This window comes from Elgaria multicarinata, chromosome 13 (assembly GCF_023053635.1).
Source record: "Elgaria multicarinata webbii isolate HBS135686 ecotype San Diego chromosome 13, rElgMul1.1.pri, whole genome shotgun sequence".
Classification (NCBI taxonomy): Eukaryota; Metazoa; Chordata; class Lepidosauria; order Squamata; family Anguidae; genus Elgaria; species Elgaria multicarinata.
Window position 1 is genome coordinate 18,907,464 of NC_086183.1, and position 26,010 is coordinate 18,933,473.

General features: G+C 43.8%; 1 protein-coding gene and 1 non-coding gene across 12 annotated transcripts in view; both read right to left on the minus strand.

The window, feature by feature from the left end:
- Positions 1 to 309: 309 nt before the first annotated feature.
- Positions 310 to 26,010, minus strand: part of PUM1 (pumilio RNA binding family member 1) — a 72,511-nt gene continuing 46,810 nt past the window's right edge. For 4 of the 11 annotated variants that reach the window (XM_063140530.1, XM_063140533.1, XM_063140532.1 and 1 more), the window contains exons 10-23: positions 24,217 to 24,368; positions 23,316 to 23,396; positions 22,097 to 22,235; positions 21,833 to 21,976; positions 18,973 to 19,263; positions 17,995 to 18,231; positions 12,269 to 12,536; positions 10,307 to 10,436; positions 10,015 to 10,149; positions 9,164 to 9,301; positions 8,043 to 8,168; positions 6,284 to 6,405; positions 4,028 to 4,220; positions 310 to 2,117 (exon numbers count right to left, since the gene is read on the minus strand). In XM_063140530.1, the coding sequence (XP_062996600.1) occupies positions 1,986 to 2,117; positions 4,028 to 4,220; positions 6,284 to 6,405; positions 8,043 to 8,168; positions 9,164 to 9,301; positions 10,015 to 10,149; positions 10,307 to 10,436; positions 12,269 to 12,536; positions 17,995 to 18,231; positions 18,973 to 19,263; positions 21,833 to 21,976; positions 22,097 to 22,235; positions 23,316 to 23,396; positions 24,217 to 24,368 (2,288 nt within the window). In that variant the 3' untranslated portion in view covers positions 310 to 1,985. The remainder of the gene's footprint in view (positions 2,118 to 4,027; positions 4,221 to 6,283; positions 6,406 to 8,042; positions 8,169 to 9,163; positions 9,302 to 10,014; positions 10,150 to 10,306; positions 10,437 to 12,268; positions 12,537 to 17,994; positions 18,232 to 18,972; positions 19,264 to 21,832; positions 21,977 to 22,096; positions 22,236 to 23,315; positions 23,397 to 24,216; positions 24,369 to 26,010) is intronic. The other 7 variants (XM_063140540.1, XM_063140539.1, XM_063140538.1 and 4 more) reach the window with 3 other exon arrangements.
- LOC134408538 (small nucleolar RNA SNORD103/SNORD85) lies at positions 22,875 to 22,962 on the minus strand. The gene has a single exon (XR_010026111.1). It is a non-coding gene; the product is annotated as a small nucleolar RNA SNORD103/SNORD85 (small nucleolar RNA).

The following is a 26,010-nucleotide window of genomic DNA, read 5'->3' on the forward strand; positions in this document are numbered from 1 at the left end:
TCTAGTCATTATGCAATATCCTCAAGTAATCATACGAACTGTACTTGAATCTGGATGTTCTTCCTGCCCCAATTCCTTTAATCTCTTTGTCTGAAAGCTAATGCTGTAAGATTTAAAAACGAGTCTTGAGTGTTTTGGCAGAAAAGCAGCCTATCAATGCCATGAATAAGTATTTCCTTACAAAGACAATAATCAGGACTTAAAAGCATTATCTGAGAAAACTGTAAAGTCAGAAAGAAAGACAGCCAAGCAGTCAGAATATTTTGTCCTGGTGCACTATATTGAAAATATTCAAATGAAACACAAACCCAGATTCCAAAGTTCTGTATTTTTCAAAATAAAGATCACACATTGTTTAGAGACAATCTACACAAGAGTTACAAAAAATAGTTGCCCAGGCATAAGCATACACAGGTTTGTTAATTATACACATATGGTTACAAGTGTGCTTGCAAAAAGGTTCATTGGAAATATACACAAGGCTCTGTAAATGTACACCGTGTAGTGTTACAATTCTATATTCAAACAAGGAAAATTGACAGTATGTTACATTCACTTACAAGTAGACAAAATGCAAAATACAGTTTATCTTCTGTACAAAAAGGCAAAGTGATTCACACTTTACAAGGTGAAAGGGAACTCTGATTGTAAAGGAATACTAAGGGGAGTTGTACTTTTCTGCACTTCTTTTACTGCCACAAAATAAGTAAAACATTACTTTTATTGTTTAAAGAGTCAAATAAACACTATTTTTGAACTGAATCATTTGTGTAGAACATTTAGAAAGGATTCTCTACTCTCTCGACTAGGTGACAAATAAAAAAGAAACCAAAAAAACCAAGCATTTCTTTTAAACATTAACCAGGCTGTATAAAGAGAACATTTCCTTCAAAAGAAAAAAAATTTACTTCTGGTTGAAATTACAATTTACAATATACAACACTATATGCTACGACCATAAAAGGGGTGAATATACACTGAAATGCACAGGGTTTGCTAATTTATTTTCTTACCAAAAATGGGTTTATGTTGATTCAAACTTCTCCACATTTACATTACAGAGGTTTACAAATGTACAATTGTACAATCAAAAGTATGTTCCACTACTAGGGTACATTATAGATACAGATTAGACATCAAAACAAGAAAATACTACAAATTTTTATATATGCAAAGTCTACACCAAGTATACACTATATATTTATAGAAGCAAGACCAAAGTTGAGTTGGATTTTATTTTCTCTACATGCTAAATAATAATTAAAAAAAATTGCCTCCGTGTTAACAGAAGAAACTGGAGTAGGCAGTAACCACACACCCTTCATCTACTTTAAAAACTCTCTCGGTGTGTATGTTCTCTCCCAATTTTGAATGCTTAAGCTCATTTATTTAGCACGTTATACTAAGAAAAAGGAATTTTAAAAGTTTCTGAAACTTAAAAACTTATCTTAAATTGAAGCTTTAGCAATTTGATTTGTTTTTAAATTTATAAACATTGTTAAATGCAGATTTGTGCAATTTAACTAAAATTCTAAACTTCTCTTTGAGTTCTGACTAAAAGAGAACAAAGCAGGTGTTTCCAAAAAAGCTCTCCTGTAAGGTAGAGGAGTTAAAAATTGCGGTTTTTTAAATTTTAGATTAGCCACCCTGAAAGTTTCCGTATTTGAAATAGTTACATCAGTGAACAAAAATGTGGCTTTCCATGTACATCTGTTGCCTATGTACAAGTATTCTATACACCACTGAAACAGCAGGGCAATTAAGTATTTAAAAAAATAATTAGTACATGTTATGCAGAATAAAATTAAAGAAATTTACAAAGGGTCTTTTTGCCTTTTTTCCCCCGGTTTTTTTTGTTTTGTTTTTTGTAGTTCTTATGTCTACGTTGAGCAACCATGAATATTTTCAAAGCATATATTGGAATATAACTGGCTGCTGGTTGTAAATTCCAGATGGTCACTGGCTCTCTTCCATAGATCATTGTTTCAGATTATACCATTTGGTGGTCCACAAATGGGCCCAAGGTCAACCCCGTTTTTCATGTAATACTTCTCCAGTTTGGCCAAGATGTGTTTTCCATAGGTGTATTTGCGCAGAGTGGCAATGTGTGGCCGTATCTATAAGATGAGAGGATAGAGGGATTTAGGAACAGCCCGCAAACCTCTGCAAATAATTGTCATGGATTCATAGAATCATAGAATAGCAGAGTTGGAAGGGGCCTACAAGGCCATCGAGTCCAACCCCCTACTCAATGCAGGAATCCACCCTAAAGCATCCCTGACAGATGGTTGTCCAGCTGCCTCTTGAAGGCCTCTAGTGTGGGAGAGCCCACAACCTCCCTAGGTAACAGATTCCACTGTCGTACTGCTCTAACAGTCAGGAAGTTTTTCCTGATGTCCTAGCTGGAATCTGGCTTCATCTTGAGCCTGTTATTCCGTGTCCTGCACTCTGGGAGGATCGAGAAGAGATCCTGGCCCTCCTCTGTGTGACAACCTTTTAAGTATTTGAAGAGTGCTCTCATGTCTCCCCTCAATCTTCTCTTCTCCAGGCTAAACATGCCCAGTTGTTTCAGTCTCTCTTCATAGGGCTTTGTTTCTAGACCCCTGATCCTCCTGGTTGCCCTCCTCTGAACATTCTGAAGGATCCTCCTGTTCCCACAGCTATGGGTCACCGTGAATCACGCAGGGATATGCTATAGGGTGGGCATTCTGGTAGACAGTTGAGTAGACTTAAGACTGCAAGTAAGCTTTGGAGAACTCTTGGGGGGCCCGTCCCGTGAACTCGCCGATCTAGGTGAGCCCTTGGCAAAGCGCACTTTCCAGGACCGTAAAGACCCCCATTGATGCTGGGGGGATGATGACATGCAATTTCCCCACAGCTGGAGAAATCATAGGTTTTTCCCCTCCATTCTAATGGCGTCGGCCTTGGGGAAATGCCCCTAGAGCAAGGGGAGAAAATATGCAATTTCTCCAGCCTTGGGGAAGTTGCGTATTTTACCCCACTGCGTTAATGGTGGCCACCATTAGCACAGCAGGGGGGAAGGGACAAAGGGTGTGGGTCATGGCGTCTGCTGCCCTCACGGAGCCAGGTGGATTTTCAATCCAATGCTACTTGGTACCAACAATGCTGTTACCTGTTCCAAGACTAAATCGGGGTACAATGCAATTGAACCAAAATGAAGAGGTGATTTACCGGGGAATTTCCATTTCCTTATTACGGTACTAAAGAAATCTGCAGGTGGACCATTTATTTTCCCCACACCAAATGTAGATAATATCACTACCATGTTTTCTAACCTACTTCATTCTCGGGAGTTACGTTAATGTTTCAACAAACATTAAAAGTCAATCTGATTAAGATGCTCAACTACTCCCCCTTGTAGCAGGAGTGGTTCCCTCTGCACCAGCTATGTCTCCACATTTGGAAATGGAGCGCGGAGATGGGGAAAAGGATGCAGGAACAGGAGGAGACCAGGAAGCGCCCCAGCCTCCTTCCCTCCCGCTCAGAAGTACCAAATCGCACGTCTAGCGAAAACATAGGGTGGCCAGAGCATCTCCATAGGCTTGAACCCTTAGTCATACTTAGAGCAGACCCAGTATAATCCACTTGTGTGGCTAGCATTTCTTCCAGACTTGCCTAATGTTGCTGTCGTAAACATCTGTAAAGACTTGTGCTTCTTCCCAACAATGAATTTACATAATACATAAGTGACAGCTGAGCTCTTGGGCTTTGCAGTGGCTGCACATGACATAATTAGTTCCCCCCCCCCATCCTGACTAGCACAGAAGCACAATGATGCAAAACAAGCAAAAGATATGCACATGTGCTCGATTAATCTCTACAACAAAGAGAAGACAAGGGTGTAGCCATAGACAGAGCAGTGACAACTTCTATTTTCTGAGTACGCAACTAGGATGGCCAGGAGAACCCTCTAGGCCCTTGGCTGGGTTCCCTGGGAAATCCTCTTTACCTGTTCTGCTTTGCTCTTCAGTACAATAATACTGGCAAATCACGACCAGCAGCTTACCTTGTGCATGACAATTTTTCTTTGGGCCGGCTCTGCCACATCAATCATTTTCTGTACCACATAGTTGGCGTACTGATCTTTCATCATAGTGTATAAGGCACTGTGAGGGCCATCGTTCATAGTACACACCTCATCAATCAGCATGGCACGCTCAGTGCGGGAGGCGTGCGTAACACATTTCTCCACGACGTTGCTGTAACAAGTGAAAAGGGTCACAGATCATTTGCGACACACAAACAGAGCATCCTAATAAGTCACAAAGCAGCTATGCTTCAAAATCAGTTTGCTACGCAACATGGGGGTGTATCCCCACGCTCAACTGTGTATATTGTAACATCTGAATGGTGGCATGTGCTATGCGCATGAGCTGAAAGGAGCCCAAGCAAAGCTTGGGCCTTGTTCGCTCCCCCAGCATGGTCAAGAGCAATAAACCAGGATTCAGTTTCACTTTGCCTGGTTTCCTGGCTTGTCCTACATGCAAACCAGGAACCACTGTTTAAAATAAACTCTAGTCACTTGCTAAAGAAGCAAACTACAAACTGTGAATTGTTTTATTGCCTTGTTTAACAAACCAGAGTTAATTTTAAACTGTGATTCCTGGTTCGTATGTAACAACAAACCAGGAGTTGGCAAAAATGAAACAGAATCTTGGTTTATTCCTATTCCTGGTCACACGGTAGGTGAAGGTTATGTTCATGTATGATGCTTTGCACAGACTCCTTCCTGCTCATTCACACAGCATTAAATGACGGTTTGGCATTATGCACAATGCCAACGACAAACTCTGTGCCAGGGGAGGAGCCTGAGGCTCCTTGGAGGTTTATTCTCATAGCTCTAAACCATGATTTGATGTTACATCTCAACCAACTCAACAAGAATTGCATATAAGTCCATAATAGATCATCTACATAATTCACAAGCTTTACATATTTATTAACCAGACATGCATCTACAATTTTGACTTTCAGGCATCTCCTTAAGACCTCCATCTCTAAGCCAGCCTCCCCTGAAGTCTGACCCAGCCAATTATCACTAGTTTTATGATTCAATAGTGGGGGTTTTATTGTATTTCATTGTTATATTATGTTAACCACTTCGTTAATTTCATTGAGTATGCAAATCTGTGTAATAAATTAAAAAAAAATTATGGGTTTTTAATACCAGCCTTCAACAAAAGTTTCCAGAGTGACTAATGATTACCAGTGAGGGAGGAAGCAGCAGCCAGGCACCTCTCCACCGTGCCTGGTTCCAGCTCCAGCTGAGAGCCCCCTCCCTCCTGCTGTCAACTGTCTCTGCAGAGGTCACCAGTGAGGGAGGAAGCAGCAGCCAGGCACCTCTCCACCGTGCCTGGGTCCAGCTCCAGCTGAGAGCCCCCTCCCTCCTGCTGTCAACTGTCTCTGCAGAGGTCACCAGTGAGGGAGGAAGCAGCAGCCAGGCACCTCTCCACCGTGCCTGGGTCCAGCTCCAGCTGAGAGCCCCCTCCCTCCTGCTACCAACTGTCTCTGCAGAGGCCACCAGTGAGGGAGGAAGCGGCAGCCAGGCACTTCTCCACCGTGCCTGGCTCCAGCTCCAGCTGAGAGCCCCCTCCCTCCTGCTGTCACCTGTAACTGCTGAACTTTCCAACTAAGATTGTAGTGCCTGAATTTGCTTTCCTTTTCCCCCTCCTCCTCCTCCCTCCCAATCCCCTTTCCTTTTGTGTCATGTCTTTTAGATTGTAAGCCTGTGGGCAGGGACTGTCAAGAAATACTTTTGTAAGCCGCCGTGAGAGCCTTTTTTTGGCTGAATGGCGGCATAAAAATCCTTAAATAAATAAATAAATAAATAAAAATAATGATGCTTATTATTACTATTATGTTAGTTTAAATTATGTTTGCATATAATGTTAAAAATTTATTTCCTCCCCCCCCCCCCAAAAAAAAAAGAGATGGAGAGGGTTGAGGATACGGCATCTCCACATCCTCTCCATTCCTTCCCCTGCCCCCCCCACCGGCATGCTCCCTTTTCATGTTTCCTGACCTCCTCTGAAGATGTTGTGTCCTCGGAAGAGAAGCAGCTGGGTTGCTTTCTATGGTGGCTTGAAAGGGTGGGCGCGGGGGAGAAATCCCCATTCAGATTTCTCTCTTGAGGTCTTAGCTGTGCCTATGGCCTTGGGAGGGGAAATCCGCTATATCCTATGGTCCCTGGGACACTCTCCCGGGTACCGCAAGACTGGTCTCATAAAAGTTTCGGAAAACATATAACAAGGAAACACCATACCTGGCGAATTTATGCTGACTCAGCACAAGCACATTGCCTCTAATTTCTGCCACTATCTTGCTTTTATCTTCAGGCCGCCCATGTTCAAGTACATGCTGGATAACATAGTTCCCGTATTGATCCTATTGGGAGATACCAGGAGTACATCAACTCTAAAACAACTCCGTGTATTAGAAATGTTATTTGTTATTACTTCGCATTTGTACCCTGTCTTTCTACAAAAAGGGCCCCCCAAGTTGGCTTACAAACACAGCAAATGACACTAAAATACTGTAAGGGGTGGGGTGGGGAATTAACATGCATAAAATAGAACTGTAAGCAGCAGTGATAACAACCAAGGAGCGCTCTGAAAAATTCACCGAAGGTCCAGGTAAATAAAATCATCTTCATTTGGTGAGAAGGTATCGCAAATATTTTGGGGATGGGCATTCCACAAATGGGGCACCACCACCGAAAAGGCTCTGCTGCTGGGTCCTATCCCCTCTACATAGAGGCAGCTGCCCAAGGCCCTTTCTACACCTAAGGATTATCCCAGGAAAATGGAGGAATCGTCCCTGCCTGCTCCCGGGATCCCGTGTGGCATTTGGATGCACAGGAACGATCCTGGGGGAAAAGGCAGGTGTAGAAACAGCCTAAGAAAATGCTGTTAAGGAATGGGCAGGATGCACATGCAAGGATGTGTATCCTTCTGCCAGGGCTTTACAGGTTCAAATCAGTACTTTGAATTGCACTTGAAAGCAGACTGAGAGCCACTGAAGACGTCTTAATACTGGACAGATACGAATATGGAGGAAAATGGTGCTGGTTTTATTTTATTTTTTAAGAAAAAGCATGGCTGCTGTATTTTGGACCAACTGAAAAGTCTGAATGCCTTTCAAAGTTATCCAAGAATCTAGTTCAGGAGTAGGCAGACATCAGGGTTGTCTGATCTGCTTTTTTTAAAAAAAAAAATCCCAAAGGCAGCTAAGGCCAGATGCAAAACCACTTAGAATCAACAAATAGAGTGCTTCTGAGCACACCCAAGACGGAGGATTTCTTTTCAGCACCAGAACTGCACTGAGTTCTTAGTCCTTTCATACAGAAGTTCACACGTGGTCCCTTCAAACTTTCTTCATTTCAGCAACCTCATTGAGGTAGAAATGCCATGTTGCGGTTGCTATTATTAAACAATTTGCCAATCTACTGCAAATCATCCAGAGATCTACCGGTAGATGCCGATCTACATTATGCCCATTCCTGATCTAGTGAAACCAGATTGTAAAAAACCTGCAATGAAAATTAAACTGTTGTTGTATATGTGATCCTAATACCAGACTCGTATTTATTTCTAGCCCCATCTCCAGGGAGCATACAAATTCTTCCCTAAGTGTAATTTGACCATTTAAGCAAAATATACTTTATCTTTTATCTTAAAGGAGTGGGTGGGGTGGGGGGGGGGTGACTGAGCAATCTGGCTTCAAGCCACAGTACGTACACGTACTTAGCATTGTAAGAAAAATAAGAAATACACCCAACGCCGACTGCAGTGCCTGGGTGGCGTTTTAGTAAAGGAACCTTGGTACTCTTTCAAGGATTCCAAACCTTGAAAGAGGCACCTTCTAACTTTAAGAACGTCTCCAGAAGGGATGATTTTACCAGATGCTGTTTCTCCTATTGCTACGGTGGGGAAGAACAGGAGTTGGAAGCATTCGACCTTCTGTGTAACTCTTCAAACCCCTTCTTGGGCCAGCCTGTTTAGCAGCAACCTCTAAAGCGCTACCTGCACAAGTTGCTCCGTGTGTTGGTGAAGCTCTTCAAGGATGGGGAGCGTCTGCTCAGGTAGACAGTGCTCAAGGATCCTCTGAATGACACGGCAGCCGTACGGATGGGTAGACAAGGCAAACACCTGAGTTCAACAGACACAGGTGAGGACAGGGAAAAATGCCTTACTCAGAACAGCCTAAATTTCAAAAAAAACAGACAACTGAGACATTCGGTGGGGGCGCAAAGCGTCTTGAGACGTGCTGGTTCTTGGCTGCTGCCAGGCTCCAAAAGCCGGGAAACGACGTCAGCTCCATCTTAGGGGATTGCAAAGCCGATGTCAAGACAGGTGGATGAACGTCGTGCGGTTTGAGTGAAAAACGACCAGGCCAGCTTTCAAAATTCGCTCATCACCCAGATATAGAAATGAATAAATATCCGAACTTCACATCAAACCATAGTTGTGGAAAACAAAAGTACCTCTTGGATTGAAGTAGTCAAGGAGCTCATGGGATCAACACTGGGTTCATTAGAAAGACAATGTCCTTGTTTCCCTGCCCTCATGATCTTTGCTCCTCCGGATCCCTCCCTGGAGTTGTTTGAAGGTTTCCTGAAAGGACCCCACTTTCTCCCTTGCTGTTCCCACTTTGAATACCTACCTCAATGATATCTCTCTCTCTCTATCACTCCCTTTAAATCCTTCCTCAAAGCCTACTTGTTCTGTAACATTTATGGTTTTAACCCTTTAGTTTCAGTAGGAGATCAGAACATAAGTTACATTATATTAATTACATGTAATGTAATTTATGTATAATCTCTTCTCCTCTGTGAAAAATCTGGAGTGTACAGGGCAGGAAAGCCCATTTTTTCGTTAATATTACCCTGTTATGCAAAGTACTCACTGTTGCTGTATGAACAACAATAAATAGATTTCTCCCCCTTATTTTTTATGATCCGCCCAAAGAACTTTGGCTATGGGACGGTATAGAAATATAATAAATGAAATGAAATGAATTTCCCAGGAGTTTCCCTAGAAAACAGGGTTACCATACAACAGCGGAGAAAGGGCAAAGGGCAACATTCTTTGTGGCGGCTTTTCATGGGAAATAAGGATACTTAGATCGTAAGGTTCACACTTACCTGCCCCTTAAATGCATCAATGATAAACTGTAGTGATTGGGGCTGCACACATTCGATGCACTTCTGCACCACGTGATTGCCGTTCTGGTCTTTCACACACTTCAACACGTGGCCATCCAACTCCCGGACCATCTCATTCTATGGAAGGAGGGGGTAAAGAGACAGGAGAGAAAGCACCACCAGAATCACAGCCGACAAGCATCGTGGAATCACATGAAGCGAGGAAGCTGCCTCATACCAGTTCAGACTATTATTCCGTCCAGCTCAATCTTGTCTTGACTAGCAAGTGGCACTCCAGGGTCTCAAGTAGAAAGAAGTATTTTCTATCACCTGTTCCCTGATTCTTTTAACTGGCCAGGAACTGAAACAGGGAATGTCTGCATGCAAAACATGTACTCTACCGCTCAGCTGTAGTCCCTTTTCAACCTTAAGGAATGCGTCCACCTATTCTCAGAGATTACAAGGAGAGGCTTTGCTTAGCATCCTGTTTATCTGCAGGGTACAGGAAGAGTTGGATCTTTCTCTTGATGCAGACCTAGCCACTGATCAGCACTTCCCTTACTCAAAAAGATCAAGAAGAGCAAAGACTTAAAAGTGTTGCTTAAGGGATGCTTTCCTCACTAATCTGGAAACTCACTCACAGCCTCCCTCTCCGCCACGGTCCCCTAGTCCTGTCTCCCCCGGCATGTATTACTATTTGTACACTTACACAGGTCACAGAACAGATGCACCATAAAAACTAAAAGGGGGGGAAAAAAACCCACAAAGACAAAACTCAAAATAATTTAGTTTTGAACGACAAACAACAACAACATTCAACATCAAGAAGTAAAGTTAAAATGGAAACTTACAATTACCTGCTGGTCTGGAGGGATAAATTCGAGAGCCTTCTGTATAACTCTGCAGCCGTACATTTGCAGAGCGAGGGAGAGGACATGGCCGCGAATACGTTCTGCCAGGGCTAGCTTTTGTTCCAGGCTGCCAAACTAGAGGCAACGATAGAAGTAATAATATTTAGAGATTGGAATCCTACAGAGTAGAGATTCCTCTCTTCAATTTAGGATGCAAATATTTTTTTGTTAAAAAAACGAACCAAAGAAACAAAAATGGTCTCTAGAAATAGCATTTGTAGATAGGACTCACCTCAAAGAACTTTTGGATTACATAGTTTCCAAATACATCAACCATCAGCTGATAAGCTGCCTGCAGGATTTCATTAAAGACAAGCTGCCGTTCAGCTGGGGTGGCACGTTCCAGTTTAAGTTGGATAAACCTGCAGATGTTGCAATTAAAAAGAAAGGGTTTACGGCTTTTACCTGAACTGAAATATTGACTACACTAATTCAGTTGAACCAAATGTTTTCTTGAGTATCCGTTGCAAACCTGAAAACAGGGTTAAAGATCTAGCTGGACAATCTCCTGCCCAGAGTGTATCAAATGACAGTGTGCCGCTAGCAGACAGACAAAGCAAACAAGAGCTTTGTGACGTGGGGCCAACTTACCTGAGGGACTGTCTCCCCCTTTATCTATCCTCACATGCACTCGCAATCTGGCCAGCCGGTATTATTTGCCGTCCTTGCAGCAAGTAAGGACAACGGCAGCTAGAACTAGAGCTTTTATAGTAGGTGGCTCTGAAACTTCAAAGGAGGGATGTAGGAGGATTTGGGCTCAGTCTGCAAATCACTCAAAAATGCCCCGTTTGCAACCCCAAATATGAACAGGAGCACATATTCGCCGAGAATGGTTGCAAATTACCAAACTTAAGTTCACAAAACTCTCGATTTGAAAAAATGCACAACTTTCTACATTTGGATGAACCAAAAACACACACACACACACACACACACACACACACACACACACACACACACACAAAAACAGATTGCAAAATGAGAACAGGAGTGAGCCGAACAGAGTTTTGAAGAAAAGTTCAGTGAATTTTAGCAAGTTCAAGCATCCTCGCTTCTCCCATCCATATTTCAAATCCCAAGAAAATATGGCAGCTAACATCTTCATTGGGATTTAGAAGGGGCTGAAATACTTTCTTTTTCTGGCAAGCTTTCGGTCAATTTCGTTTCGTTTCTGTGGCTCATACATGATTACTTTGTCTTACTTTCAGCATGTCTTATTTTGAGCATGGGGAAAACATTTTTAAAAATAAACATCTAAAATAGAGTGGGCGGAATTGTCTGGTAATAGAGATAGCTCAGACCAGGAGCTTGAGAGAAAAATACTGGACTCTGGGGAAACGTAGCACTCTTGGGACCCTAAAATGTTTCACTTTCTACCCCGCTGTTGTCACTACCTGCTCCAATGGGATGGGTGCAATACATTGGCAGGTGCCAGGAAAGGCACCCAGGGGCACATTGGTTCTCGCGGTCACCATGTTGCCCACCTCTGGTTTAACATATGCCTATAGTCTCTTACCCACTATTTATTACATTCTGGTTTTAGGCTTTAATGGGGTAGCATGGTTCAAGGCAGCTTGTTATACGGGATAATGATCCTCGAAGTTAGTTGAACTGAAATGCCCAGGCACATGTCACATGCCTTACTTCCATTCTGATCTGCGCCGTGATTTATCAGAATCTCACAAATAAGGCAGTATGTTTAAAATGGAATTGTGACTGGCATCCCATCAATTCAGTGTGGTTCAGCACAGCTGTCAACACCGGTGAACAAGTGGAATTTTGGAAATGGCTGGATTTCCCTCTCTTGGGACTCATTATCCTCATCATGTGTGAACCTTCATTCAGCAGAGACCGGCCATTTTTGTACCACTTGCATTATGACACATATAATAATAATGACACCTGGCATAAAACATTTTTATTTTATAGGAAATTGGCCTTGGAGAGGTTTATGGTAATACTGATGTATTTGTGCACTACAAAACTCACACTACTGTTTGTTTTAAAAAATGAATTGGATCGTTGAACATTTAAACAAAAGAGTGACTTTCTAAGCCTATGCGGCAGAGTCTTGCTATTTACTGTTTTACTCTGTACAGCACCATGTACATTGATGGTGCTAAATAAATAAATAAATAAATAAATAAATAAATAAATAATAATAATAATAATAATATTTGGTTCCCCATCTCACCTGGACCCATGTTGATCCTGAGAGAACTCCATGATGTGCCCAGCAATCTCTCTCAGCTGCAGGTTCGGGTACCGGTTATTACGAAAGTCTTCGAGCAGCCTGCTGCGACCGGAGGGCATGACGTCAGACATCCCGTAACGCAAACGTGAGGAAGGGAAGAGAGTACTGCTGGGGCTGAAGAGGCTGGAGGCACTGCTCGCGCTGCGGTACTTGGCTTCAGCTCCAGGGGCGGCAGAAATGTAACGGCCACTTCCATTTGTGAGCCCCCCTGTGATCATTAAAAAAAAATATCTTTGAAATACCACGGTATCTTATCAGGCAGCGGGTAAGACATAACAAAGGCTGTCAACATATGGGAGAAATTCCACCCATCCACCCCCAGGACATAACTGAGGCAGAGCACATGTTAAAGAAACATAAATATTGCAACCCAAATGAATGGCTTGATTCAGGCATAAATTCACAGAATCATAGAATAGCATAGTTGGAAGGGGCCTACAAGGCCATCAAGTCCAACCCCCTGCTCAATGCAGGAATCCACCCTAAAGCATCCCGGACAGATGGTTGTCCAGCTGCCTCTTGAAGGCCTCTAGTGTGAGAGAGCCCACAACCTCCCTAGGTAACTGATTCCATTGTCGTACATGGCTTCAATTCACTTCAGTTCCAGTGAATTGAAACCATGCTTTCCATTTTCAGTAGGGGTTCTGTTCTGTGTCCAATTCCTCTTTGTTGCCTGTGAGGAGATCAAAAACTTCTGCTTTTTTTATTTTAAAGGAAGCATAGTTCCCTTTGCATCCAAACTTGTGGAACTGTGAACTCTGTAGCGGCGCCCACCCTCGGGAAAACCCTCCCTCGTGCGGTTCGGGAGGCGGAAAATGTAACATCTTTCAAACATATTTTCATTTGTGGTGGCCTTGTCCGCATAGACAGGGATTCTGAATGTTAGTACAGAAAGAATTGAGGATTACTGGAGAAAGGATTGTATATGATCCAGGATTATTTTTATTATCAATATACAAAAGATCTAATGTAAGTTTGAAAAGTAAAGATTTATTATTATTTTTACTAATTGCCGCTCGCCAGACGAATACACAGCGGTGGAAAAAATTGGATAAACCTGCAGAAACCTGATGGACAATTTGGACTTATCGGCATGGTACCGAAATACTGTATATGGTCAGTGGCAATATCAGAAATAAAAAAAACCTCATGACTTGCTTCTAAGGAAAAACAGAACCACTATCTTTTTATGCTATATGGTAGAGATTTATTCAACATACGTCACAACCAGACTCACAACAATATATGCCTGCTTCAGCTTTGAGCATTTGGACATTATAACAACAAATGAAGATTATACAGCATACTTATTAGTTTATTTAGATATTTCTTTTTTCCTTCCTTTTTTCTTTCCTTCTTTGCATTATTCCCCCCCCCAAAAAAATTGTATTAATTAATTTTATATAACAGCTGTTTAGACATCAATAGTTAGGGGACTGATCACTTTTTAGTTACAATAAAAATAAATTAAAAACTAAGAAAAGGGGGGGGAATTAAAAAAAGAAAAAGAAAAAATCCTTCAAATGCTTCCTGAAAACGTGTCTTTTTAGACAAGCCTTCCCTGGACTGTAACTCGTTCTGATTTTTAATTGTAAACTGCCTATAGAGCCTTGGTTGTTGGGAAGTATAAATATGTAATAAATAAAATAAATAAAAATTGTTTACAATATGGTTAGTAAGAAGAAGCTAGGATCAAATTCTGGCTTGCTTTTACTAGCCGTAGTTTAAACTAACCACAATTCTCTAAGTATGGACACCACAGAGAACTTTCTTCTCCTCTTGGGCAAAGAAGAGAAGGGGAGAGTGCCTGATGCTTGCTGTAGCTGATTCTCGTAGTGAGAAACCATAGAATCATAGAATAGCAGAGTTGGAAGGGGCCTACAAGGCCATCGAGTCCAACCCCCTGCTCAATGCAGGAATCCACCTAAAGCATCCCTGACAGATGGTTGTCCAGCTGCCTTTTGAATGCCTCTTGGGTGGGAGAGCCCACAACCTCCCTAGGTCACTGGTTCCATTGTCATACTGCTCTAACAGTCAGGAAGTTTTTCCTGATGTTCAGCAGGAATCTGGCTTCCTGTACCTTGAGCCCATTATTCCGTGTCCTGCACTCTGGGATGATCGAGAAGAGATCCCGGCCCTCCTCTGTGTGACAACCTTTTAAGTATTTGAAGAGTGCTATCATATCTCCCCTCAATCTTCTCTTCTCCAGGCTAAACATGCCCAGATTCCCAGAAAACCATGGTTTTCTGCTAGATCTAATCCAACAGATTTAGGATGTGCCTATGGCGTCCTGCTCAAAATATGCTACATTTTTATTTTAGGATGTAAAGGGATACAAAGGTAGAAAGCTTACGAAGGCTATTATAATAGAGTTAGCTGCACAGTGAATTGACATGCCTTACATTTTGGTCTCCAGCATGATTTATCAGAAGCGGATGAATAAGGCAAAATGCTGAAATAGATTTGTGAGCGGCATTCCACTAATTCAAAGCGAGTTAACTTGTGAACTGGAATTCTGGGAACTGCTGGATTTGTGGCTGAAGAGAGACATCATTATTTCACTTATTATCTTCTCAATGCATGAGCATTCAGAAAGGCTTGGCTATTATTATTTTTTAGAGCTTGCATTGTGGGGCTTATTATAATCCCATCTTCCATAATACATTTTTATCTCAAATGAAAGGTGCTTTTGGACAGGTTGATGTAACTACTGATTAACTGATGCAGTAGCAAATTCATTCTATCACATGTTTAGATTTATAAACTTGATTTTTGAGCATTTACAAAAAAGGTGTGACACCTTTGATAGCTGTGCCAAAGCATAGTTGATGTGGAAATGCAGTGACAACTAGTGAAAGCTATTAAAAAATATTCCGAAAATGCCACTGTGTAGATGGCAGTTTTCACATTTTTTGGAAGACTTCCCTAATGTTTTAAAAACTTTTAAAAAGTTTAACTCTTCAATACATTTTAAATTTAATTTCATTGTTTCACAATTCATTTCTTTATACAATTAGCATAAACATAAAACCTGTTTTAATGCTAGTATGTTTAATGCTTCAACATACTAGACAATTGTTTGACCAATATTTAAAAGGTTAAATGACTAAAACATTTGATTGCCCAATCCTAGCTGGAGGTTCTACTCTACAGCTTAAAGTTCCCAAATCAAAGAGGTATCTTCTCCACGGCCCCTTCCATATTTGCGTTGGTTTCTCTACAAAATTATTACGAGGCCCTGCACAACATTAAAATCAAGACAAGCCCTGCTCACAGGCTTACCATCAAAAACAACAGGAAACAGGAAAGGGAGGAAGAAGTTGGGACAGAACCAGAAAAACAGATAGGTATTTTGAAGCATTTCTTAAATGATGAGTAGGAGGAGGCTGCCTGGAGGGAATTCTAATAGCAAGGTGCAGCCAAGGAAAATGAATGCAAACAAGGCTTCAAGGAGATTGGTGCCGGAGGAATAAAGGAAGTGAGAAGAGGGAATAGGAAAGCAAAGAGGAAAGAGAAGATGGAGCAAGAGAAGATGTTTAAGGAGGGACAGAGTGAACTGAAGGCAAAAGGAGAAAGGAAGGCGATGAAGGGCAGAGGAGGGGGCCAATATCAACAGGTAGAGAGCTAATGCGAGGGACATGTGCATTGCAAGCCTATCCATGCTTACTCAGACACAAGTCCCAGTGTGTTGAATGGGGCTTACTCCCAGGAAAGTGTTTTGGGGTTGCATCCTTCGGATACTTATTCTATAATTATGTGTACCCAGCAGTTGCGCAGAGCCAGCTTTTCAAACCTGTTAGCTCTGATTTTCTGGGAGGAAGACATTTTCAACATCTTCAAGCATTTGAAATGTTTGATTCCAACTTAGAAACGGGGGAAATGAAAACACCAGGGCAGGATCTACACTACTGCTTTATAACGGTATAGGAGTGCACTGACAACCGTTGGGGCCCATGATGCATTCAATATACTGTTTTCAAACTGCTTTCAAAGTGTTATATCCTGTTTGGTGCAGATCTGGCCTAGGTTTGCTCAGTAGTGTGAAATCACACCACCTATCACAAATATAGGATACCTGTTGACAGGTCATTGACAGGCCCCGCCCCCGCCTCCAAACAAAAGCCTGGTGCTTCCCTGGTAATAATTACACCATGTTGTGTTAGCCATCAGCCCTGGCCAAGTCAGAAATCAGCTTCCCCCATAGCAGCTGTGCAAGTCCAGCAGCATGCAAGGTGACCACCAGGCAAGGGACCGAGGCTAACAAAGAGGACGGGGAAAGGACGCAGGGCTGCCAAAAGCTTGCCCATAAAATGTTTCTTTTAGGACAGGGCAGAAGTAGGGGAGGGAAAAGACTTTGGCAAAGAGGAGAAAAACTCCAGGGGGAAAACGAAACAAAAAAAACAGCCACCTTACCCACCAATGGCCTTTAGAACAGGGGCAGGGAACCTCAGGCCTGGGGGCCAAACCCGGCCCTCCAGGGTTCCGTAGTTGACCACACCCCATTCCCCATGCCACACCCTCTTTCCTCCAACTGCCAATCATTCGGAAGTTTCCCAGTTACGGTGTCATTTTTCTCCCTCCAGTCTGAAAGGCTGAAACGCCACTCTTAAGGCTTAGTTACCAGCAGTAAGAGCTTCAAGCTAGAAAATGCTGCTCCCACCTCTGCGGCCTTTGACTCTGCCCCTTTTATCTGCAGACCCCACCCACCATGGGAATGCAGCCCCTGGAAGCTTCTTTGAAATGGAATTGGCCCTCAAGCTAAAAGAGGTTAAACACCACCATCACCCCGCCGTTTTAGAGGCTTCCCAGGAGCCCTGCCCTGACGATGCTCCACCCTAGCTGATAGCCAGGAATAGCGAGAAACTCCTTGTTAGAGAGGATGAAGACACAGTCTTTAACCTCCCAGCAACCCCAAAGAAGTCCTATTCCCTGACACCTCTGCTTTTTTACTCCTTTTGCCTTTAGATTATCAGATCCTTGTACCCTTTCCTATTTCAGTCTAGAGCAGGACCCTGGGCAAGGGAGCTCTGCATCAAGTTCAGGTCATCCTCTCTGTGCTTTGCCTCTGGGGTCAAGTAGAACTTTGAAGCCCTGGCACCCGCCGGAACATCATCCAACTTCCAACCAAGTCATTTATCCTTGTAGAATATGCAAGCAGCAGGTCAGGTAGGAAGCCATGATGGTTGAGTAGCTTCTACCCAAACGCAGGCCCTTTCTACACCGTTGTTTTTCCCCACGGTCATCCTTGTGCGTTCAAATAGGGGATCCCGGGGTCAACCGGGGATGACCCTGGGGAAATGGAACCTGGGGATTTCCCAGGTTTTCTGCGGTCCCACGAAGAGGTGGGAAACGGGCAAAGGACATGGAGCTCTTCATGTACTCTGTGCCGATCGGGGGGGTGGGGGGTGTTTTGTCACGTTTTGTTTTTCTCAAATGTACATTTTTGTTTGGAGTGCAATTGCGCTCCTTTCCCCTATTATTATTTTTAAAGGGTTGGCGCGACATCCCTCCTTCCTCCCGGGATGTTGCGCGCGTAAGGATCCAGGGGGAGGATCTCACGAGCAGAATATCGCGAGATCCTCCCCACTCCTTCCCTCCCTCCCGGAAGGCTGGGAGGTGTAGAAAGGGCCACAGACTCACAGAGCACAAAGGCAGACTTAGCTTACCAAGGTTTAAACTTGAAGAAGATCCATGAGAAGATAAGGATGGCGGTGGAGTCTGAGAATGGCCAGGTCCTTGGCTAGGCAAAGGCATGCCAACGGGTCCCGGAGAAGAGGAAAATCCAAGGCCGTTGTAAAAACTGTGTCCAATAGGAGTCAAATTGCTAGATGTTCTCTTATACAGGTCACTGCTGCCTGTCAGGGAGTCTCGGCGAGAGCCGCTACCTGTGTTAGAGTTTGCAACTGAAACGGGAAGAAACGGCGGATATAGTCGGATGAGACATAAACGCAAACAGTACAAAAGAACTCTGAGCTGCCTAAGCATGTTGTCTAAGAACTCAAGTTAACGGAAGGTACAGTATGAACCGCTGTCTCCTGGTCAGCATTCAACTCAGTATTTTTAGGAGACAGTGTGGTGCAATGGTTAGAGTGCTGGCCTTTGACAGCAGAGAACCAGGTTCAGATCCCCATTCAGCAACAAAACTTAGTGGGGGACCTTGGGCTAATCATGGTTTGAGTATAACCTAACTTCACAGGATGGTTATGTAGATAAAATGCCACCCTAACCTCTCTGGAGAAAGGGTGTACAGCTACTACTATTATTATTATATTTATTTGTATCCCGCCTTTTGACTACTACTACTAATATGGTAGTTCCTTGATGAAGATCGAGTTTCTACGTAATTGGAAGCATTATCATTAGACATGCTCAGTATGACATTTCTGTAGCAAATCTTGGCTTTGTGTGTTTTTATTCATTGTTAAATTGTTTGAGTTTTATGTATTGTACATCACCTACAGAACTTGGGTTATTAGGCAGTCTAAAAGTGCAATCAATCAATCAATCAATCAATCAATCTGTTAGGTAAATCACAGGCAGAACCGTGAATTTTATTTAGGAATGACCTGCTAGATCAAATCTTGATTCTTTCCCCATTACACACACACACATTCCTCCCAGTGAGGGCAGCTGCAACTCCCTACCTGCTGTTCCAAAGCCTCCCAGCGCAGACCCCAGAGTAGCACCAAGGGAACTGCTGCTCCCAAAGCCAAGGGAAGTGTTGGCAGGCTGGGCGGAGCCCTGAGAAAAGAGCGAGCTGCTCTGGGAATTGCTAGTTAGGGAGTTGTTGCCATAGAAGGAGCTGGAAGCCAAGTTGCTGGTGGGCTGCTGCTGGGGCTGGGGCTGCTGAGTCCCGAGGGGGCGAAATGGTCCATTGGTCGTTCCTGCTAGACCACCGGCAGCGCCGTTTGCTGAAGCGGCAGCGGCTGCAACTGCTAACGAGAGAGAGAAGAAACATGATCATGTTTAACGCAATTCAGTCTGGGAAATTCAATGTCAGGGGTGGGGAACCTCGGTCCCGGGGTCCCAATCCGGTCCTCCTGGGCTCGCCCAACCTGGTCACACCACCATTTCCTTTTGCCCTGTCCCTTTGCCTTTGGTCCCACCCGCCACTTGAATGTGGCCCCCTAAGACCTTCCAACCAAGTCATTTATGTGCCCCCCTAAGACCTTCCAACCAAGGCCTACTCCAAAACTGAATTCGCCCAAGACTGAAAGACATTCTCCACCCCTGCTCTATGTAGTGCACTCCACTTACTCTAAAAAAATAAATAACTCGATCTGTCCACTGCCTGCCACATTTATTCTGCAGAAAAGACCAGAGACCATTTCTGGCTTAGGCCAGTAATACCCAAACTGTGGGGAAAGCTGTGCTAGCGGGTCACCAGCCCAGCCCAGCCCCCCCAAAATTAAAGGCTGCTACGAGCCCATCTACTGAAGAGGATCTGCCCTGCCTCTTTCCAGCTACCCTCCACAGGGCAAGGCAGTTCTGCTGCAAGAAGTGCTCCAGGCCTACATCCAGGTGGCCTCCTCCCTCCCTTGTCATCAGCTCTGGGCTTGCCCCGTTCCGGGCAGGAGGGGCGCTCTCAAAACAGCAACTCATCCAGAGATAGTGATGCTGGGGCTCCTCTAAGGACAGGCCATCCTTGTCCTTTAGCCTGCTTAAAGGAAGCTCCTCCTTGCAGGTGTACAGGTGAAGCGTGCCTCCAATTTTAATTGGAGGCGGAAGGAGAAATGGGGAGAGGCACTGGGATTTTAAAAAGCTTGACATGTGATTGTTGGTATGTTGGTCTATGGCCAAACAAAATGAACCGGAACATTTGCTACCTTCCAACCTACTGGAAAGGACACAAATGGTGTTGGAAACAGGTTGCTATCCTATGCGTGTCTAATTAGAAGCAAGTCCCACTGAGTTCCGTGAAGGGTTACTCCCAAGGTAAACAGGCCTACGGTTACAGCCCCAGTCAAAAGGTCAAGCATTTCACACTCGAGTTCACTAAGAATTCATTTCGCATCTCTGCTAGATATTCTCCCGGTCTGTGTAATGGACTTACTGCTTCTCTGGCTGGTTTCCTGATTTGGAAGATGGATATGAAGAAAAAGGTATTATTAGCTGTTCTATCATTAGCACTTGGCTCAAATTGTTTTTGGCTTGACTTATTGTCAAGAAAAGCATGTTTGCCAGTTTGTGCTCTTTCCACCTCTTACAGGAAGCATTCATGCCTATTATAGCCTCCTTGACGCAGATGTTTCATCCATGCCAGCATTTTTAGGCACCTATGCCTGCTTACCTGGGAGTAAGCCCCACGGAACCCAATGGACTGATTTCTGATTAGCCGAGTTTAGATATTTGTGGGGGGAGGTATTTCTAATTTGTACTAGTAGAGTGGCTTTAAATAAAACTCTGAACTTCCTGGAAGGGTTTAAACCTCCCAATTCTCCTTTCCATCTTTCTATAGAGTTTCTGCCCTCATTTAGAGCCATCCATGATTCTGAAATTAAATGTTATTGTAATGGACTTTCTAGGCAATTGTCCACTCACATTTATGTAGTATTTGATTATGCTCATCACAGTACTTATGCTAGATCCTAGGCAGTGCTTAAGGTTAAATGAAGGTCTCTCCTTTTCGTTCCTCTCTTGTATGTCTCTTCTATCATGTCTAGAAATTTTCTTCATCATAGCCTGAATTTACATTAACCCAAGGTGAGGATAGTTGAGGTCACCTTCTTTTACTTTGGGCTGTGCCTTGGGGCAGGGTTGGAGGACGAGGACAGGGACAGAAGAGAATGTTTTGTTTGGCCAGACATTTTGACTCACTAAGGCTGTTGTTGTTGAGGTTAGCATACGGTGGGAAAACACGGCTATACACCTTCCTGGACATGTAAAAATAACACCACCTCAAGTATTATCAACTCCATCTTTTCCCCAAAAATTTTAGTCTTAGAAAATCGTTATTGTTCCATCAGATTTTGGATATACCCCGTTATATACATCATGAACATACGGGGCTGCAAGAACATTATGTCGCAGACCTGGTTTCCAGATAACACTAAGCCATGGTTTATTTGACACACGGTTTGTTGCCCTACCCAGCGTTCGTCTGGCAGACCATCGAACAAACCATGGTTTATTTTCTCAATCCCTGGGTTGCTTGTTTCCCTTCTATATCCCAAATATCTTTGTGGGTGCTGTATTGCTGGCATGTAGAGTGGCTGGGGTTTTTGACCACTCCTGCCTGCTGCCTCTGTAACCTGGTGAAGCAACATATGAACAACCTACAATTCTGGGTTCACACATAAAGACAACCCATAACTTAAACAACCCAGAGTTCACAACCCAACAAACCATGGCTACTCTTTCTGGGTTGTTTGTGGTTAACAAACCATTGTTAGCATGGCTGGATTTGCAAAATACGTAAACACAGAATGCGAAAACCCATGCCACAGATTAGCATAACATGCAAACCCAGCCAGAATCACTGGTACCTCCAAGAACAAGACTTGCCTGCTTGTGCTGCTGAGGAACTGATGATGACAGGAGCAGGGGCTACCAGTCGTACTGGGGCTCCTAGGCCATTCCTAGCCCCTGTATTCACCACAAGGGCACCTGTTTGGTCATAGTAAGCTGCAGGAGCCAACACTGGATAGCCTATGAAAACAGAGTCAGTTGATTACAATGGAAAATCTACGTCACATTTTACTGTGCATCAATGCAAGCCCCCCCCGTCTCTCCAAACACTGGTTCCTGCCAGAAATTAAAAGTTCCTACCTGGCATCCCTGCTGCCAGCCCTTGTCCAAAAGCAAGAGCTGAATTCACTGCTGCCGCGGCCACTAAAGGATCAGTCTGCTGGCCCTGTTGGTTTTGATTTGGTGTCAAAGGGCGCTGACTGGCTCCTCCGCGGAGAACCTTAGACGCAGAAAACAAACAGGACTGTTATATGTCCTTCGTAGCTGGCTGGCCACGGGGGTCCAGAAACACGTTTCTCCCTGGCAACCGCAACTTTACTTCCGGCAAGTTAACTATAAAAGCCACTGTGAGTACAGGAAGGCAGGGTGCATGGCTTTCAAAACGGCTCTTGCCTGCCTATTGTGCTGGGAGGGTAGAGGCTGAAACAAGCACACAGCATTCGCTGCTCCTTCCCCACAAAACACCTTCTTTTGGCACCGGATACACACACACACACACACACACACACAAAAGGACACTATGGAACAGGAAGTGAGAAAGCAGAGCCGCTTTGGCTACTAGGAAAAAAAAATTGGCTACCTACCCAGCTAAAAATGTGCAAACTCTTGGCTAATAAAGCTACGAATAGTCAGAAGCCCACGATTCTGCCGACCTCTGAAACAGTCTTATTTAAAAATGGCTACGGAACTCTCTGCCTTCTAGATGCTAAAAAAACAAAAAACCCATATCCCTAAACAGGGGACTCTATCTTGGATACATCAAGCAGAAGTAGAGACATGCTCAATGGGCAGAGGACGGAATGGCCAGCATTTTGTTTAAGAAGGTATAGAGATGAAATAAATAAATAAATAAATAAGGTCCAGCTCAGCACATCTTGAGTACATAGCAAGATTCTCATTACGGAAACAGCGTTCTCAGTGAGGGCAAGCGTGTCATCACTGCCAGACCTCTGAGGACAACCGAGGCGGACAAATAAACGATAAAATACTGTTTTCATCATTACACTTGGCACTGGCCAAAATAATGTTAACAGCTTGCTATTTTGCCACAATCAAACAAGATTAAGCTGGTCCACCAAGCTATACCCAGAATGTGCAGGAGTCTCTTTCAGCACATACCTGGAATGTAGGCAATCGCCTGCTTTGCTGATTGTATCATATGTGGTCATCCGTTGGCAAGGGTGTCCCCCAGAATTAGCGTACCCATCTGATTCCTAACCTCTGTCTCACACTTAGACACACACACACACACACACACACACACACCAGCTCTCCCCTTTGCCTACGTTCAAATACCTACACATATATTCCATTTGTCAGCTTCTGCAACCTGGCATGTTGGAGCTACTCTGTGATCCTTCCAGTTGTTGCAGACATTCCTCTAGGTACAAGAAAGAGTATGGGAAAACCATCTTACACTACCAGGCTAACACCAATCTGACACGCAATCACAAACTGCAAATCCCTGGGATGACCCTATCGGGCCTCGACACTTCCCGATTCTAATTTTGGGACCACTGCTGAGTCTCGGGTAATGTCCATCTTTCAGGTTTAAAAAAATATTATTACATTTATATCCAACCATGACTTCAAGGAACTCAAGGCGGTGTACCTGGGTCTCCCAACACAGAGACACACACACTTTTACCCTCACAACAGCCTTATATGGTAGGGCGAGACGGAGAGAAAGTAAATGGCCCAAGGTCACCCATGATTTGAACCTGGGGCTCCCTAACCCTAGTCCAATATTCTAGCACCCACATTACACTGGCACTCTCTTACAGCAACTTTCCAAACTTTTAAAAAAGAATACTAATTTACTGAACCGATCTTAAGAAGCTTCTGCTAATATTAGCCTTTATCTGCCTTTGCCAATTTTAAGCCCACGTCTTGTACTCTTAAAGTACATGAACCGTCAACACATCAAGGTCTCGGAAAGCACTCTGCCTCTTCTCCAGGTCGCCAACGTGATTATCAGGCATGTAGAAATGGGAACAGTGCAGGCTTCTCTAAAGGAGATCTACCCAGCGTCAACCACTATCCGCCCCAAAACAAAACATCCATTTACAAGCCTCTCCTGCGAGTTTAAACGGAACTTATCAAAGAGAAACACCCTCACTTTTCGCTTTTTGCTAAGGAAGTCCTGCACTTTGAAATACGCTGCAAATTCAGGCCGGTTCGTAAAACACAGGGCTGCTCACCTGTTGCTGTCCTTGCTGGGTCTGCTGAGTGGTCTGTTGATTTGAGGAGTTTGTAGCGGCGGCAGCGGCGGCAGCTTGCTGCTGGAAGAGACTGGCAGGATACACCCCCCAAGGGGCCACTCCATAGTACTGATGAGGGACAACTGCAGGCCCTAAAATACCAAGGAAGGACCGATCTTATCTTCTGCTGGCTCTGTAGCAAGAGTTCACGCTTTCGATTAATCCCATGTTAACAGAGCCAGAAGTGTGAGAGGTTGGATTCCTCGAATGAAAGCATTCCGCTTTTGGCCCACCGCTGATTAGGACTTCATCGTAAAAGGAGGAGGGATAAACAGCAACGGAAGAGGCCCCATTTCAAGAACGTTTGGGGCGTTAGGCAAACAGAGCAGTGCGGGTGTTTAAAGGTATCACCTACCATCAGCATTTGCTCAAATAATAATAATTTTAAAAAGTATTCCATGTCAGACTTTCGAATTTCCCATTCAGAAGCACAGATAGCCAATTTAAATGCTTTATTTAAGTTTAGTCCTACCTGAGCTTTTCCAGGTCATGTAACTTCTCATAGTATTGCAGCGCAATCCTACGCATGAGTACTCATGAGTAAGTAGGTTTCCAAGTGCAGCCTTAGATGTGTACGCTTTTCCTACCAAGCCTCAAGAGCTGGCCAGGACCATCTTATGAATAGTCAGAAAACCTCCAGCATCTGACTAGCTCGCTGGCCTTGCCCCTCTTGTATGGAAACGCGTAAATAAAAGGTGCAGGTTAATTATGGAATTCTTTATAGCCTGTTCCCATACAAAAAGCTTTTGACAGTAAAAATAATAACAGTTTTAGGCTGGCTACCCAACACTCTGCTGTTGCTGCTGACATAAGAACAGAAGAAGAGCCCTGCTGGATCAGACCAAGGGTCCATCTAGTCCAGCACTCTGATCACACAGTGGCTAACCAGCGGTCGGCCAGGGAAGAACAAAGCAGGACATGGTGCAACAGCACCCTCCCACCCATGTTCCCCAGCAACTGGTGCACACAGGCTTACTGCCTCGAATGATGGAGATAGCACACAACCATCAGGGCTAGTAGCCATTGATAGCCTTCTCCTCCAAGAATTTATCCAACCCCCTTTTAAAGCCATCCAAATTGGTGGCCATCACAACATCTTGTGGTAGTGAATTCCATAATTTAACTATGTGCTTATTTGTCCTGAATCTCCCACCAATCAGCTTCATGGGATGACCCCGGGTCATCCCATTTAAATAGCTCATCATCATGTTAGCTAATTCACCGTCATATATATATATATCCCATTTGTTGACAAATCCTCTCATATATAGGCATTCTTTTCCTTAATCAAGGAAATTTTGGCAATTTGTGCCATTTCCCTAAAGTTTGTTCAAGCAGCAAGTGGCCACGTTCCAATCTTTAAGCCAAAAGCATCTCACACTGTTATGTTATTGCTGGCACTTGTTTTCCCCTCCAGCTCTTTCTTTGTGAAGAGTTTCCCCCCATGCTAGTGTTTAGCCTGGCTTCAGTTTTACAGCAGCTTTTTAAAAGATCCTGGATGGCAGGGCTTTGCATCATCTTGACAAGTATGTCAAGAAATCCTTTTGTAAGCCGCCATGAGAGCCTTTTTTGGCTGAATGGCGGCATAAAAATCCTTAAATAAATAAATAAATATAAAAATCATTCCCTTGTTCATGCTTGCTTGAAGGGGAAAACTGCTGCCTGGTGACATATGAGCATCCACATGTTTATAAAAAAATACTGCAATTGCGGGTCCCTGCGTTTTCTTCTGTT